The following is a 16,767-nucleotide window of genomic DNA, read 5'->3' as shown; positions in this document are numbered from 1 at the left end:
TAAGGTCGTGTAATGACTTAGGGATAATAGGATACGTTCTGTATTTCACGTATCACTCTCTTTTACTTTCTGGCGAGTTTCACAGGTTCTAATCAAAGTTGCTATTTTGTGCCCCAGTTTCTTGAAATTATAAAATTTATTCGTATGAGAGATGCATTTTTTTGATTGCAAACTGTCCATACCCTGTGTGAACGTACTATACAAATTCATCTTCCATTACCTTCGTAATACATAAACACCAAAGCTGTGATGTTACACTGCCTCTCTAAAACAAGTTATGATCTACAATTTTCCATTTTCCCAATTGATTAGGAGGTAACGAGTTCTGAATGCACATAGAAAATATTTCTGTGAAACAAGGATCTTATTCTTTGATCCATCTCTTTTATCCTGATGTTAAGATATTCTGCTGACATAAAGTTAATGGCAGAAATAACGCTGGGCTCTTCCGTACGGTACAAGTCTTCCATTCCTATGGGTAGCCTCGATAATGCATCAGGTACTATATTTTAGGAATTTTTTACGTATATCTTGATATCGTATTCCTGTAGGAAAAGCATCCAGCATATCAACCTATTGTGCAGTAATTTACTACTCATAAGAAAGGATAAAGCTTGATGATCGGTATAAATATGGATTTCTGATCCCCATACTAGCGTTTGAAATTTTTGAATACTCCATACAATCGGCACTAGTTCTTTTTTGGTAGCTGTGTAATTTAGTTCGTGCTTATTTAGGCTACGACCAACAAAAGCTATGGTTCTTTGTTCTACATTACTTGGATTCCATTCTCCTTGGAAAAGTTCAGCAGCAATACTGTAATCAGATGCATCTGTCAAAATTTTAAACACTTCGCCCATAAATGGGATGGTGTAATATGGGTGCCTCAACAAGTGCTGTTTGTACGTTTTCAAATGCGTCATTTACACCCTGAGCCCAAGTCCACGGTACTCCCTTTTTTAATAAACGTAAAATTCATGGGTCATTTAACTCCTGCCCTCGTACGTACTGTTTATAGTATCTGGCCATACCTATAAATATTATGAATTGTCTTACATTTCTGGGATGTGGACATTCTTTGATAGCTTTTATGCGTTCAGGGTCTGGTCTAATTCCCTCTACCCCTACAATATGCTCTAAGAACTTAAGTTCTTGGCGCACAAAAAACGATTTTGACAGCTTCACCATAATACCTTTCTCTTTAGTCAGTGACACAATAAGCACAAAGTTGCATATAGATTCCATGGTTCTTCCATACACTCTCACTAACATATCTGTGGATTGCCCGACAGGTACTTATCGGTGCCGTTCGACTGCCGCATCTACTTTCTTCCTGCAACTGATTTTAAACCTACACACACAAACATGTGACACGCAGTAGATACGATTTCACCATCCCACGCCCGTATCTAGAATATCGTGTGTTCGAGACGGTAGAAGGCTGAGTGGTTCTAGAATTTACACAAAAATTCTCGAATCACTACAGTAGTTGCAGGGGTCACTTCTGCTACTCTTGTAGATTGTGGTGTGTGTTGTGCATCCCTCCAAACACTGGCCCAAGTTTCTTATTCAAGGGATCCATGTTGTGGTTTAAGATGCTATATCAGACACAAATTCTATGTAGACAATTATGGATTCTTTTGGCTCTGGGACTTCATTTAGTTTAGCTATTTCAGCTGCTGCTCAACACCACACACCAATATCAATGTCAACGATGCAGGAGAAGACAGATTGCTACTTACTGTAAAGAAGACACATCAAATTTCAGACAGGCGCAATTAAGACACACTTACATAAAGCTTTCGGCCACATCCTTCAAACACACACACACACACACACACACACACACACACACACACACACACACACACACACAAAAAGCATGCATATTTCAAGCACAGACCTCTTTACAGTAAGTAGTAATCTGTCTCTTCCTACATTGTTGATATTCCTACCTGGAGTTTCTATTGTTTAATATCTATGTCACTCATTTTTTTTCATAGCTGTAATTAAACTTGGTCATTACTCATGGATATTTCTATTGTATAGGAACACATCAAAACGTAGTTACGCATTTGTGCTTTTCCTTTGCTAACCTTCAATTTCAGGTCGTGTCATCTGTGGGTGTCTGGACACTTAGGTTTAGTGCCACTAACCAGCCTTAACATACACTATGTGATCAAAAGTATCCGGACACCTGACTGAAAATGATTTACAAGTTCGTGGCGCCCTCCATTGGTAATGCAGGAATTCAATATGGTGTTGGCCCACCCTTAGTCTTGATGACAGCTTCCACTTTCTCAGGCATACGTTCAATCAGATGCCGGGAGGTTCCTTGGGGAATGGCAGCCCATTCTTCCCAGAGTGCTGCACTGAGGAGAGGTATTGATGTCGGTTGGTAAGGCCTGGCATGAAGTCGGCATTTCTAAACCTCCCAAAGTGGTTCTATAGGATTTAGGTCGGGACTCTGTGCAGGCCAATCCATTACAGGGATGTTAAGGTCATGTAATCACTCCGCAACAGGCCATGCCTTATGACAGGTGCTCAATCGTGTCGAAAGATGCAATCGCCGTCCCCAAATTGCTCCTCAACAGTGGGAAGCAAGAAGGTGCTTCAAACATCAATGTAGACCTTTGGTGTGATAATGCCATGCAAAACAAGGGGTGCAAGCCCCCTCCATGAAAAACATGACCACACCATAAAACACACCTCTGAATTTTACTGTTGGCACTGCACACGCTGGCAGTAGACGTTCACTGGGCATTCGCCATACCTACATCCTGGTGTCATACTGCCACATTGTGTACCGTGATTCATCACTCCACACAACGTTTTTCCAGTGGTCAATTGTCCAATGTTTACACTCCTTACACCAAACAAGGCATCGTTTGGCATTTACCGGTGTGATGTGTGGCTTATGAGCTGCCGCTCGACCATGAAATCCAAGTTTTCTCACCTCCCGCCTAACTGTCATAGTATTTGCAGTGGATCCTGATGCAGTTTGGAATTCCTTTGTCATGGTCTGAATAGATGTCTGCCTATTACACATTACTACTCTCTTTAACTGTTGGCCATCACAGTCAGCCAGTAGATGAGGTCAGCCTGTACGATTTTGTGCTGTACGTGCCCCTTCATGTTTTCACTTCACTATCACATCGGAAACTGTGGACCTAGGAATGCTTAGGAGTGTGGTAATCTCAGGTAGAGACGTATGACACAAGTGAAATCCAATCACCTGACCACATTCGAAATCCATAAGTTCCGCAGAGTGCCTCATTCTGCTCTCTCACGATCTCTAATGACTACTGAGGTTGCTGATATGGTTTACCTGGCAGTAGGTGGCGGCACAATGCACCTAATATGAAAAAAAGTATGTTTTGTGGATGTCCAGATACTTGGGATCACGTGTTGTTGTTGTTGTGGTCTTCAGTCCTGAGACTGGTTTGATGCAGCTCTCCATGCTACTCTATCCTGTGCAAGCTTTTTCATCTCCCAGTACCTACTGCAACCTACATCCTTCTGAATCTGGTCAGTGTATTCATCTCTTGGTCTCCCTCTACGATTTTTACCCTCCACGCTGCCCTCCAATACTAAATTGGTGATCCCTTGATGCCTCAGAACATGTCCTACCAACCGATCCCTTCTTCTGGTCAAGTTGTGCCACAAACTTCTCTCCTCCCCAATCCTATTCAATACCTCCTCATTAGTTATGTGATCTACCCATCTAATCTTCAGCATTCTTCTGTAGCACCGCATTTTGAAAGCTTCTATTCTCTTCTTGTCCAAACTATTTATCGTCCATGTTTCACTTCCATACATGGCTACACTCCATACGAATACTTTCATAAATGACTTCCTGACACTTAAATCAATACTGGATGTTAACAAATTTCTCTTCTTCAGAAACGCTTTCCTTGCCATTGCCAGCCTACATTTTATATCCTCTCTACTTTGACCATCATCAGTTATTTTGCTCCCCAAATAGCAAAACTCCTTTACTACTTGAAGTGCCTCATTTCCTAATCTAATTCCCTCAGCATCACCTGACTTAATTAGACTACATTCCATTATCCTTGTTTTGCTTTTGTTGATGTTCATCTTATATCCTCCTTTCAAGACACTGTCCATTCCATTCAACTGCTCTTCCAAGTCCTTTGCTGTCTCTGACAGAATTACAATGTCATCGGCGAACCTCAAAGTTTTTATTTCTTCTCCATGAATTTTAATACCTACCCCGAATTTTTCTTTTGTTTCCTTTACTGCTTGCTCAATATACAATTGAACAACATCGGGGAGAGGCTACAATCCTGTCTTACTCCCTTCCCAACCACTGCTTCCCTTTCATGTCCCTCGACTCTTATAACTGCCATCTGGTTTCTGTACAAATTGTAAATAGCCTTTCGCTCCCTGTATTTTACCCCTGCCACCTTTAGAATTTGAAAGAGAGTATTCCAGTCAACATTGTCAAAAGCTTTCTCTAAGTCTACAAATGCTAGAAACGTAGGTTTGCCTTTCCTTAATCTTTCTTCTAAGATAAGTCGTAAGGTCAGTATTGGCTCACGTGTTCCAGTGTTTCTACGGAATCCAAACTGATCTTCCCCGAGGTTGGCTCCTACTAGTTTTTCCATTCGTCTGTAAAGAATTCGTGTTAGTATTTTGCAGCTGTGACTTATTAAGCTGATAGTTCGGTAATTTTCACATCTGTCAACACCTGCTTTCTTTGGGATTGGAATTATTATATTCTTCTTGAAGTCTGAGGGTATTTCGTCTGTTTCATACATCTTGCTCACCAGATGGTAGAGTTTTGTCAGGACTGGCTCTCCCACGGCCGTCAGTAGTTCCAATGGAATATTGTCTACTCCGGGGGCCTTGTTTCGACTCAGGTCTTTCAGTGCTCTGTCAAACTCTTCACGCAGTATCGTATCTCCCATTTCATCTTCATCTACATCCTCTTCCATTTCCATAATATTGTCCTCAAGTACATCGCCCTTGTATAGACCCTTTATATACTCCTTCCACCTTTCTGCTTTCCCTTCTTTGCTTAGAACTGGGTTTCCATCTGAGCTCCTGATATTCATAAAAGTGGTTCTCTTATCTCCAAAGGTCTCTTTAATTTTCCTGTAGGCAGTATCTATCTTACCCCTAGTGAGATAGGCCTCTACATCCTTACATTTGTCCTCTAGCCATCCCTGCTTAGCCATTTTGCACTTCCTGTCGATCTCATTTTTGAGACGTTTGTATTCCTTTTTGCCTGTTTCACTTACTGCATTTTTATATTTTCTCCTTTCATCAATTAAATTCAATATTTCTTCTGTTAACCAAGGATTTCTACTAGCCCTCGTCTTTTTACCTACTTGATCCTCTGCTGCCTTCACTACTTCATCCCTCAAAGCTACCCATTCTTCTTCTACTGTATTTATTTCCCCCATTCGTGTCAATTGTTCCCTTATGCTCTCCCTGAATCTCTGTACAACCTCTGGTTCTTTTAGTTTATCCAGGTCCCATCTCCTTAAATTCCCACCTTTTTACAGTTTCTTCAGTTTTAATCTACAGGTCATAACCAATAGATTGTGGTCAGAGTCCACATCTGCCCCTGGAAATGTCTTACAATTTAAAACCTGGTTCCTAAATCTCTGTCTTACCATTATATAATCTATCTGATACCTTTTAGTATCTCCAGGGTTCTTCCATGTATACAACCTTCTTTCATGATTCTTAAACCAAGTGTTAGTTATGATTATGTTGTGCTCTGTGCAAAATTCTACCAGGCGGCTTCCTCTTTCATTTCTGTCCCCCAATCCATATTCACCTACTATGTTTCCTTCTCTCCCTTTTCCTACACTTGAATTCCAGTCGCCCATGACTATTAAATTTTCGTCTCCCTTCACAATCTGAATAATTTCTTTTATTTCATCATACATTTCTTCAATTTCTTCGTCATCTGCAGAGCTAGTTGGCATATAAACTTGTACTACTGTAGTAGGTGTGGGCTTCGTGTCTACACTCCTGGAAATTGAAATAAGAACACCGTGAATTCATTGTCCCAGGAAGGGGAACTTTATTGACACATTCCTGGGGTCAGATACATCACATGATCACACTGACAGAACCACAGGCACATAGACACAGGCAACAGAGCATGCACAATGTCGGCACTAGTACAGTGTATATCCACCTTTCGCAGCAATGCAGGCTGCTATTCTCCCATGGAGACGATTGTAGAGATGCTGGATGTAGTCCTGTGGAACAGCTTGCCATGCCATTTCCACCTGGCGCCTCAGTTGGACCAGCGTTCGTGCTGGACGTGCAGACCGCGTGAGACGACGCTTCATCCAGTCCCAAACATGCTCAATGGGGGACAGATCCGGAGATCTTGCTGGCCTGGGTAGTTGACTTACACCTTCTAGAGCACGTTGGGTGGCACGGGATACATGCGGACGTGCATTGTCCTGTTGGAACAGAAAGTTCCCTTGCCGGTCTAGGAATGGTAGAACGATGAGTTCGATGACGGTTTGGATGTACCGTGCACTATTCAGTGTCCCCTCGACGATCACCAGTGGTGTACGGCCAGTGTAGGAGATCGCTCCCCACACCATGATGCCGGGTGTTGGCCCTGTGTGCCTCGGTCGTATGCAGTCCTGATTGTGGCGCTCACCTGCACGGCGCCAAACACGCATACGACCATCATTGGCACCAAGGCAGAAGCGACTCTCATCGCTGAAGACGACACGTCTCCATTCGTCCCTCCATTCACGCCTGTCGCGACACCACTGGAGGCGGGCTCCACGATGTTGGGGCGTGAGCGGAAGACGGCCTAACGGTGTGCGGGACCGTAGCCCAGCTTCATGGAGACGGTTGTGAATGGTCCTCGCCGATATCCCAGGAGCAACAGTGTCCCTAATTTGCTGGGAAGTGGCGGTGCAGTCCCCTACGGCACTGCGTAGGATCCTACGGTCTTGGCGTGCATCCGTGCGTTGCTGCGGTCCTGTCTCAGGTCGACGGGCACGTGCACCTTCCGCCGACCACTGGCGACATCGATGTACTGTGGAGACCTCACGCCCCACGTGTTGAGCAATTCGGCGGTACGTCCACCCGGCCTCCCGCATGCCCACTATACGCCCTCGCTCAAAGTCCGTCAACTGCACATACGGTTCACGTCCACGCTGTCGCGGCATGCTACCAGTGTTAAAGACTGCGATGGAGCTCCGTATGCCACGGCAAACTGGCTGACACTGACGGCGGCGGTGCACAAATGCTGCGCAGCTAGCGCCATTCGACGGCCAACACCGCGGTTCCTGGTGTGTCCGCTGTGCCGTGCGTGTGATCATTGCTTGTACAGCCCTCTCGCAGTGTCCGGAGCAAGTATGGTGGGTCTGACACACTGGTGTCAATGTGTTCTTTTTTCCATTTCCAGGAGTGTATCTTGGCCACAATAATGCGTTCACTATGCTGTTTGTAGTAGCTTACCCGCATTCCTATTTTCCTATTCATTATTAAACCTACTCCTGCATTACCCCTATTTGATTTTGTGTTTATAACCCTGTAGTCACCTGACCAGAAGTCTTGTTCCTCCTGCCACCGAACTTCACTAATTCCCACTATATCTAACTTCAACCTATCCATTTCCCTTTTTAAATTTTCTAACCTACCTGCCCGATTAAGGGATCTGACATTCCACACTCCGATCCGTAGAACGCCAGTTTTCTTTCTCCTGATAACGACGTCCTCTTGAGTAGTCCCCGCCCGGAGATCCGAATGGGGGACTATTTTACCTCCGGAATATTTTACCCAAGAGGACGCCATCATCATTTAATCATACAGTAAAGCTGCACGCCCTCGGGAAAAATTACGGCTGTAGTTTCCCCTTGCCTTCAGCCGTTCGCAGTACCAGCACAGCAAGGCCGTTTTGGTACCAGAATTTCTTTGGGTTTTGTGAGATTATTTCGACAAAATTTTACTCAGTTAGTCATTGAAGGCTTTACTTTATCCATTCGACAGCCAAAGACGAAGACGTTTCTTTCTACATATCTCCCTATCTATATCCCTATGCTTTCTTTTGCACCTCTAGTACAGTAGTCATTTCTTTAGAAGTATCTTTACATAGACTGTATCCAATAAATGGTCTCTCCTGTCAAAAGCTATTCTTGTAGGTTCGTATGTGATTGGTCAGTTATTTTTCTAAACTTGAGTCATAGTTCTTCTACAGTCTGCTGCCCAGAGTTACATATTTCAATTTACTGATGAAATGACATACTGCCTCTTTGTCAAGTTCAGTGAACATTTAAATCTTTGTGCTTGTTTTAGTTGTTTTTTGTACTTTGGTAATCATTGTTGCTACAACCTCCTCTTTTTTATATCAGTTTCAGCAATGAAATTTCTGAATAAGTCAGCTCTGTTTGGAGTCATTAGGTCTGTTTCCTTCGTGAACAGGCTTCTGTATTACCTGTTGTAGATAGTTCTCAGAGAAGGTATTTACATTGTTTTACAGGATGTCTTGACATACCAACCACTAACAGAACTATAATTGTCCCAGTCAAGTGCTGGGTTATTAAAGCCTCCTGCAATAATAAGAATATGATCAGGGAACAGATGTACTAGTGAGGTTAATTTTTCTCAAAAGTTTTTGGTTACAAATCAGTTATAAATTTATGCACACTTTTGATACTGAGACTGTGCCCACACGATTTCACATGTAGTATCAGTTGTTTCATCAAAGCCTGCACAAACAGGAACTACCCTGTAAGCCTAGTCTGCAAACATTTCTGTCACACCATACCGATCATGCCCCTAATCATAAAACCACCCCAATGAACCAGCTGCAAAAGCACACCCCTTCCTCCCACTCTTTACCCTATAGCACCCAGGACTGGAACACCTAAACCACACCCTTCCTAAAAAAATTATAAATATCCTACTCACAAACCTTTGCATTTCTCTAAAAGCAGTATTCCACCACCTGACCAACCTATGAAATATCCTGATCCACCCTTATGCCTGTCCTGTACACCCATCTAGCTCATTATACGCCAGTCACGTCACAGGCATATCTTACCCTTTCAGATGTAGGGCTACGTGTAAAAGCAGCCATGTTGTATACCAGCTCAGCTCTGATTGTTGCACAATCTTATATGTGAGTCATCTTGGGCCCACCTGAATACATACCTGCCATCAGCATCAAACTGTGGTCAAGGAAGGCCAAAAGCAGTTTTAACCATTCAGTGGCAGGACTTGGGTCTGAGCACCACATACTTAATTACAATGTTTGTTTTGCAACAAGTGCCATGTAATCCTCCCTCCCCTCCCCACTCCGTCCATGTATACCAGCTTGTTATGTAAATATGAAACAATGGAAGCTTCAGGTTGCAATATCAACAATATTAAAAAAGGATGGATTGCTACCCACTGCAAAGATGACAGGTTGAATTTCAGACAGGCACAATGAAAAGACTTACACATTTAGTTCTTTGCCAAAGCCTTCTTCAGAAAAGCACACACACACACATTCACACAAGCAAGCACACCATCTCTAGCAGCTCGGACCAGAGATGGTGTACACATGTGCTTGAAGCTGGCTTGCTTGCTTGCTTTCTGTCTTGCTTGCATGTGCGCGCGCACGCGCGGTGTGTGTGTGTGTGTGTGTGTGTGTGTGTGTGTGTGTGTGTGTTTGTTTGTTTTCATTTCTGAAGAAGACTTTGGCAAAAGCTAAATCTGTAACAGTCTTTCCTCTGTACCTGTCTGCAGTTCAATGTGTCATCATTACAGTGAGTAGAATCTCCCCTCATATCGGAACATCCTTCAATCTCAAGTGTTCCTGGCCGCAGTCTCTGCTAACCTGTGACATGCCCATCTCCAACAGTGTTTCCATGCCCTTGTATTTCACTCTCATCTGCACTGCGGCTTTCTTCCTCTGTTCTGTCTGTCCCCCCTCTGTTCTGTCTGTCCCCCTCCCTCTGTTCTGTCTGTCCCCCTCCCTCTGTTCTGTCTGTCCCCCCTCCCTCCTCCTCTGTTCTGTCTGTCCCCCCTCCCTCCTCCTCTGTTCTGTCTGTCCCCCCTCCCTCCTCCTCTGTTCTGTCTGTCCCCCCTCCCTCCTCCTCTGTTCTGTCTGTCCCCCCTCCCTCCTCCTCTGTTCTGTCTGCCCCCCCCCTCCTACATGCTGTCTGCCCCCCTTCCTACATTCTGTCTACCCCCCACCCCTCCTATGTTCCATCTGCCCCCCCCCCTCCATTCTGTGTGTGTCTCTCTCTCTCTCTCCATCCCCTGCCCTCTCTGTTTTGTTTCCGCCCTCCATCCTGTCTCCCTCCCTCTCCACACACACACACACACACACACACACACACACTGTGTCTTTCTTTCTTTCTCTTTGTAAGTGTGGGTGTAGGTGTGTGTTTTTACTCATTTGCGATGCATAAATTAGCTAAAACAATGCATTTGTTGTCTGATGTATACCTATTATGAATGAGAATATATAGGTTAGTAAATTTTATGAGTTCAAATTGAGAGCAGTAGGAGGCTTTTAGTCTACTGTATTAAAATACTGGGTGTTCTTTGTATGTAACCGGTATAGAACATGTATTCTTACACTTTCAGGTATTTGAAGCAAGTGTCGTGCCAATGTTGGAGATTCTACCAGATGAGAACCTGATCCTTGTTGTCCTTACTTTGGCAACATTTATACTGTTGCATTTTGCGTGGAGACGCTCTAGGTCAAGCTTAGCAATACCTCTTGCACCAGTCGATGGCACTGGTGTGGCATGTGCCGCTTGCCGTCGAAGGGTTCCTTTGGGTGCCAGACATTGCAGGTACTGCCGTGTTTGTTCTGTCGGAAGGATTCACCACTGCATATGGTCAGTAATATTAGAATGTGAAGCAAAGTTTAAATTATAGTATTTCAAAAGAAAAGTTTCTTTAAGCATATTGGTTCAGAATGGATCTTGTTTATTATTCAGTAGCTAAAGAGCATAGATTTTTGTATTTATGTGTCTGGCAGCTCATAGTTCCTATAGTATAAAGTAACAATTTTGAATCTAAATCTGAATTTTGTAGCTTATTAATTTTTCTATTAATGTGAATGTTAATACATTTCTTGTTGGATTATTGCTACACATCAAACACTTCTATAACAGCTTTGAACCAACTGAGTGCTTTCATCAAGTTTAATAACCTTCTGCTTATTATATTTAAATGTTATAACATGAAATAAAGCTGATGTTTCAACCAATTTGATCAAGGCTTCTTGTGGATGAGTAATGGTGTGGGGTCTTGCCCACTTGTCTCGTATAGGGTGCCTAAAGGATACCGCATTCTCGGAATGCTATACAACAGTTCAAACAAATATCATTAATAGTTTTTATTACAAATAAGAAGATTGATAATACTGAACTTGGGATATACAGTGGCGCCGCAAGTGATGGGGAGCATCCAAACAGTAATGTTCTTCACTATAGGCAATGTTCATGCAAGTTTGACACACAGTTTGTGGATCACTAATAACGGCTATCATAGTGTTCTCTGCTATGCCTGTCCATATACTGCCCTGATACTGAGCAGCCGAGGCTGGCAGGAGCAGCGCTTATATTCGCCTCTTGTAGAGGCCACTCCTGTCGTGGTGCGGTCTTAATCAGCACACCATTGGCCAACATCATTTCACCACCTTCTCTTCTCTTGCATTCATCATCTTCATTCTGGCACTTGTGGTTATGCCAGAACAAAGGGTATCTGAGGCCCTTAGGTATTGTGGACTTCAGATCTTACATTGCTGTGTAGTGAAATGGTTAACTTATTAAAATTGTATTTCAGGCTGAAAGGAAAGCTGTACCTCCAGCCCCATAATTGTCCAATAGATTTTATATGGGCACATTGGGCCTGTAACTGCTCGTGTGCATTAAACAGAATTTACTGGGGTTTGTTTTTCACATATGTGCAGTCACAATCAGACTGCACTGATAGCTTTTTCATTTTTTTATAATTGAGGACAGCCTGTACACAAAGTGGGGAAGTTTGATTTATAAAACTTAAGTAACTTTTAAATGTCGGTAATGTGTTGACATACTGATCATCTGATAAATGTGGCATACATTATTAGAGGTATTAACTGTGTTCACATTTCATATTTAAAAAATAGTGTGGCTTTGGTAGTTAATTTGTTGCTTCATCAGGGTTGCAACAGGTTCTGGAAATCAGGGAATATCAGGGAATTTCAAACATGTCAAGGAAATATCGGGGACCTTTGAAGAAAACATTGGAAAAAGCTTGTTTTGCCTCAGTAGATGAAATGGTTTGTTTACTGAGGTATTATACATCGTTGCTGACTGGGTGCAGCTGAGCATGTGCGTGACTTGCCTACTCCCTCATTACTACTGCTTTTCCCCTTCCTACCACTCCCCTCAGCTTACAATCAGTGCTGCTGTCACTTCTTACTGCTAGCCTAGCAGCTGCTGATGAGAGGCTGGGAGGTGTTTGGAATGGTTTGTTTGGGTTTGATTCCCAGAGACTGTAGATACAGTGGCTGGAGATGGCAGTCATGTGTGCACAAGTTTTGTGTGTGTGTGTGTGTGTGTGTGTGTGTGTGTGTGTGTGTGTATGTGTGTGTGGGCGCGCGTGTGTCCGCGCACCCGCGTGCGTGCATGCTTGTGCGCTCTCATTTTCTAACAAAGGCTATGGCTATGGAAATTTAGTTGTGAGAGTGTGATTGTCTTTTCTACATGCCTGTCTGTGGCTCAGCGACAATCTTTATGGTGAGTTGCTGCCTATTCTCATCATTATTGATTCTCAGAGAATTCACCCAAGTTATCTGTTGCATGGATTGATCACCATGGCCTCATTTCATCAATGTGCTGTCTGTGACTCGTGAATAGCTGACCACACAAGTGGATTTTCACAATGAGCCAAAACTACAGGCCATTTCTGCAGGTATCTCTAATGCATCTGGCCTGCCAATCTGAAGCCCTTCTGTTCCCACTAATGTGCAGGCCTTGCCCATTGGATCTAGTCTCACCGATCTGCCCGCAGGCCAGCTCTGTTTGTGCATGGTGTAATGGAGCGGATTTTCATGGTTTATCCATGGACCCAGGACTGTGGTCCTCCTCAGCAGGCCAGAGGCCATGGGTGATGGATTTCATGAATTGTGACAGTCTCACCGCAAGTACATTGCACAGTGTGGCATTTTATAGAAATTTTATTTGTTCTAGTATATTTTCGCACTTCAAAAGTAGTTTACTTGTTAGACTGTGTGGACAGTAAGAAGACGAAAATTGTCAGTCGTTGTCAGCTTCTGTGCTATGTACTCATACATTTCTGGAAAGAAAAATCGTACAATACTCACTTCTGGTATCTAATAATTCTTTCTCGTTGATGGATTATTGGGTGCTCATTTGTGTACTTCATCCACTTTCATCTTCTTCTGATAGTCCTTCTGTAAAACTCTCAAGAATCTTTCCAGTTTGTTGCCCTAGGTTGCTGCCTTCATTATTCCATTCTTTGCTACTGTGACTAATCTTGGGAGCTAAATTGAGTCAGATTTCTCCTGTGCCTGGATTTATTTCTTCCTTGAATTATGGCACTTTTCATTATGCAGCACTACATTTTTGGCCACAGTATTTTTTACTTTCAGCTACCATAACCTTAACCATTTTGGTACAGCTTGGTACAATTGTCTGAGCACAATTTATCTCAGTGTCTCTGTCAGTGCATTGTTGTATGGCACATTTACATTACAAGGCTTCCTTCAACTCATCGTGGACACCAGTTGAACTATCACCATTAAGTGTGTTGGAGTCTCCAGACATTTCTTTGACCTTCAGTCACTCCTCCTGACAGTTGTTCCTATGAACCAACATCTCATATTGTTCCAATCACACATTTAGTCCAATCAAGTGCCACTTCAGATCTTTCCCTTCTCTCAGGGGTATCCTTATTCCTATGAGTAACAAATCCTTCTGTTACAAGGATGGTTTGATAAGTCTGGTAAAGCTCCGAGAAAGAATGGAACATTTTTGGTACACCTTCATGGTTGGTAAGCTTGGTTATTCGAAAGATCATGTAAAGAATTTCACATTGTACAGCGTACAGTTTATTGTTGACGGCCATCTGATTTGGTCTGTAATTGAAAAGGGAAAAACAGTTTTTTGTACTGTTATCAAACATTTTCATTTGGAGGGTTGGATTACCACACAGATTAAAGCAGAATTAGATGAAGTTCATGTGGGCTTTGCACCATAATTGAGAACAATTTGTGTTTGGGTTAATGAATTTAAATGTGGTTGGACAAGCACTGTAGATGAAGCATGCTCTGGCCATCCAGTTGAGGTCATGAAAAAGGAAAGCACAGGCAAAATGCATGATATGGTAATGCAAGAATGCCGAATAAAAAAATTGAGGTTGCGGAGACTGAAGGTATCTCAACACACTGAGTGCATAATATCCATCACGGAGAAGTGACTGTAAAGAAGCTGTGTGTGAGATGGGTGTCGTGATTGCTTGCAGTCGACCTAAAGCACATCCAGCAAAACATTTCAACACAATGTCTGTGATGTTTAGTTGCAATCTACAAGACTTTTTGCATTGATTTGTGACTGTTGATGAAACTTGTGTCTATCATCAAACAACATTGTCAAAATGACAGTCAGAACAACAGACAAAGCCGAGTTAAAGTGCACCGAAGAAGGCAAAGACAGTTTTGTCAGCCAGTAAAATGATGACCACAATTCTTTGGGATACCCAATGAGTAATCCTCATGGATTACTTGGAAAAAGGCAGAATCATAATGGGACACTATTATGCTTTGTTGTTGGACTGTTGAAACTTTCACCAAGATAATGGGCCATCCTACACATCAGTGAAAACAATGCCAAAAGTGCATGGATTGGTGTTTGAATTGGTTCCTCATCCACCCTATTCAACAGACGTAGCCCCCCAAGTCACTTCTTCCTGTTCCCTAACTTGGAATTTTGGCTTACTGGGAAGACATTTTCATAAATTGAGGAAGTGATACCGTATTTACTCAAATCTAAGCCACACTTGAAAAATGAGACTCGAAATGAAGGAAAAAAAATTTTCCCAAATCTAAGCCGCACCTGAAATTTGAGACTCTAAATTCAAGGTGAGAGAAAAGTTTTAGGCCGCACCTCCAAATTGAAACAAAGTTGGTCCATTGTAATATGAGACAATTTAGGTCAAATGAATGACGATACAGCTACAGTAGTTTGGTTCGAGTTGTAAGCTTAGCAATTAAGCTTTACCAGGTAGCCATTGCTATGCGTCAGGCACTCCCTCCATATTTATACGGGTACCCTTCCTTTTTCACATACTTCCTCTGGTTTGAGTTGATTGCTTATTTTCCTTTGATCTGATAAGTGCCGTTCTCTTTGTTATACCGGTAGGTGTTTACGTCACTGTAAGCTGAAAATGCATTACTATACTGTGTCATGCATTGTTAGTCGCATTCTGATAATGAGTGTTTACGGCCTGTCGCCACTGGTGGCATGGCTTGCTTTTGTGCGCACTACCACCGCTTACAATTAAAACAAAAACAAAAAAAAGAGAGGAATCTTCTCATTAGTGAAACAATGGCAAGAGACTGCTATTTGTTCTTACTTACACTGCTGCTTTCTTTGATAATGATCAACAAGAACCAAATAATAGACTGCGTATGATAGAAAATGTTCTGAACGAGAGTTTAGCGAAAATTTTTCTCGGTTTGAAAATCTTTGCAGACGCCTCTTTAGTACATTTCATTCTGCAGAGAAATTAGTCATCTTAGATTTAAACATCTAGTCAATTGCCGTGCTTCATTTGTGACTCTATCACTATTAGGCATAAGAATAACACAAATATAAACATGACATGATACGTATATTCTTCTGCATTTGCTGTTGTCTCACTCTAGTTTCGTAATTTATTTGGCAGACAGGATTTAAATGAGATAGCAGCAGACACGAAAGAATACATGGCAAAATGTTTATATTCGTATTATTCTTATGATGAATAGAATACTGCATGTGATTCACAATTCATAAAAGTTCTTATTATAGCAACCATCTTTTCTCACAGGTAGGAAAAAATACAGAATGTAGAGTTGGCCACATTGACCAACATCCCAAACAGTCTTGCCAGTCGGATTTTCGTAGTACACTGAAATGCTGCTACATTCGAAGATGAACAATACGGAATTTGTATTTACTTCATTGGATAATGTATGAAAATGCAGTCGTCAAAACTCGGGGCGGAGAAAAAAAAGCTCGTCTTCCACCTTTTTTTAAAATTTACTTACTGACGCAGAGGTTTTGGCACCAGTATTTATCTTTGTGCCTGCAAAGCATGCCTGTGTAGCGCTACATATATTCGACAGCAGAAGTTAGTTGTGGCAGCACCTACCAACATTTTTCCGAACTTCCGCTTACTTTGCACTCAATTCTAAGCCCCAGGCGGTGTTTTGGATTACAAAAACTGGAAAAAAGTGCGGCTTAGATTCGAGTAAATACGGTAGTTGCAGTCAATGAGTATTTTGCAGAGTTTGACAGAACCTATTTTTACTATACGGAATGGACAGTGTCTTGAAAGGAGGATATAAGATGAACATCAACAAAACCAAAACGAGGATAATGGAATGTAGTCGAATTAAGTCTGGTGATGCTGAGGGTATTAGATTAGGAAATGAGACACTTAAAGTAGTAAAGGAGTTTTGCTATTTAGGGAGCAAAATAACTGATGATGGTCGAATTAGAGAGGATATAAAATGTAGACTGGCAATGGCAAGGAAATCGTTTCTGA

At 42.4% G+C, this 16,767-nt stretch overlaps 1 protein-coding gene across 2 annotated transcripts in view; it reads left to right on the top strand.

Annotated features, from left to right (window-relative positions):
• The window catches only part of LOC124619454 (palmitoyltransferase ZDHHC23-B), a 71,289-nt gene that overhangs the window by 34,408 nt on the left and 20,114 nt on the right, over positions 1 to 16,767 (top strand). Inside the window, exon 3 of one of the 2 annotated variants that reach the window (XM_047145850.1) lies at positions 10,588 to 10,799. In XM_047145850.1, the coding sequence (XP_047001806.1) occupies positions 10,588 to 10,799 (212 nt within the window). Of the gene's footprint in view, positions 1 to 10,587; positions 10,845 to 16,767 lie in introns of both variants that reach the window. The other variant, XM_047145849.1, reaches the window with a different exon arrangement.

The sequence above is a fragment of the Schistocerca americana genome, chromosome 6 (assembly GCF_021461395.2).
Source record: "Schistocerca americana isolate TAMUIC-IGC-003095 chromosome 6, iqSchAmer2.1, whole genome shotgun sequence".
In the NCBI taxonomy this organism is placed as follows: Eukaryota; Metazoa; Arthropoda; class Insecta; order Orthoptera; family Acrididae; genus Schistocerca; species Schistocerca americana.
This window is presented reverse-complemented; position numbering and strand designations above follow the sequence as displayed.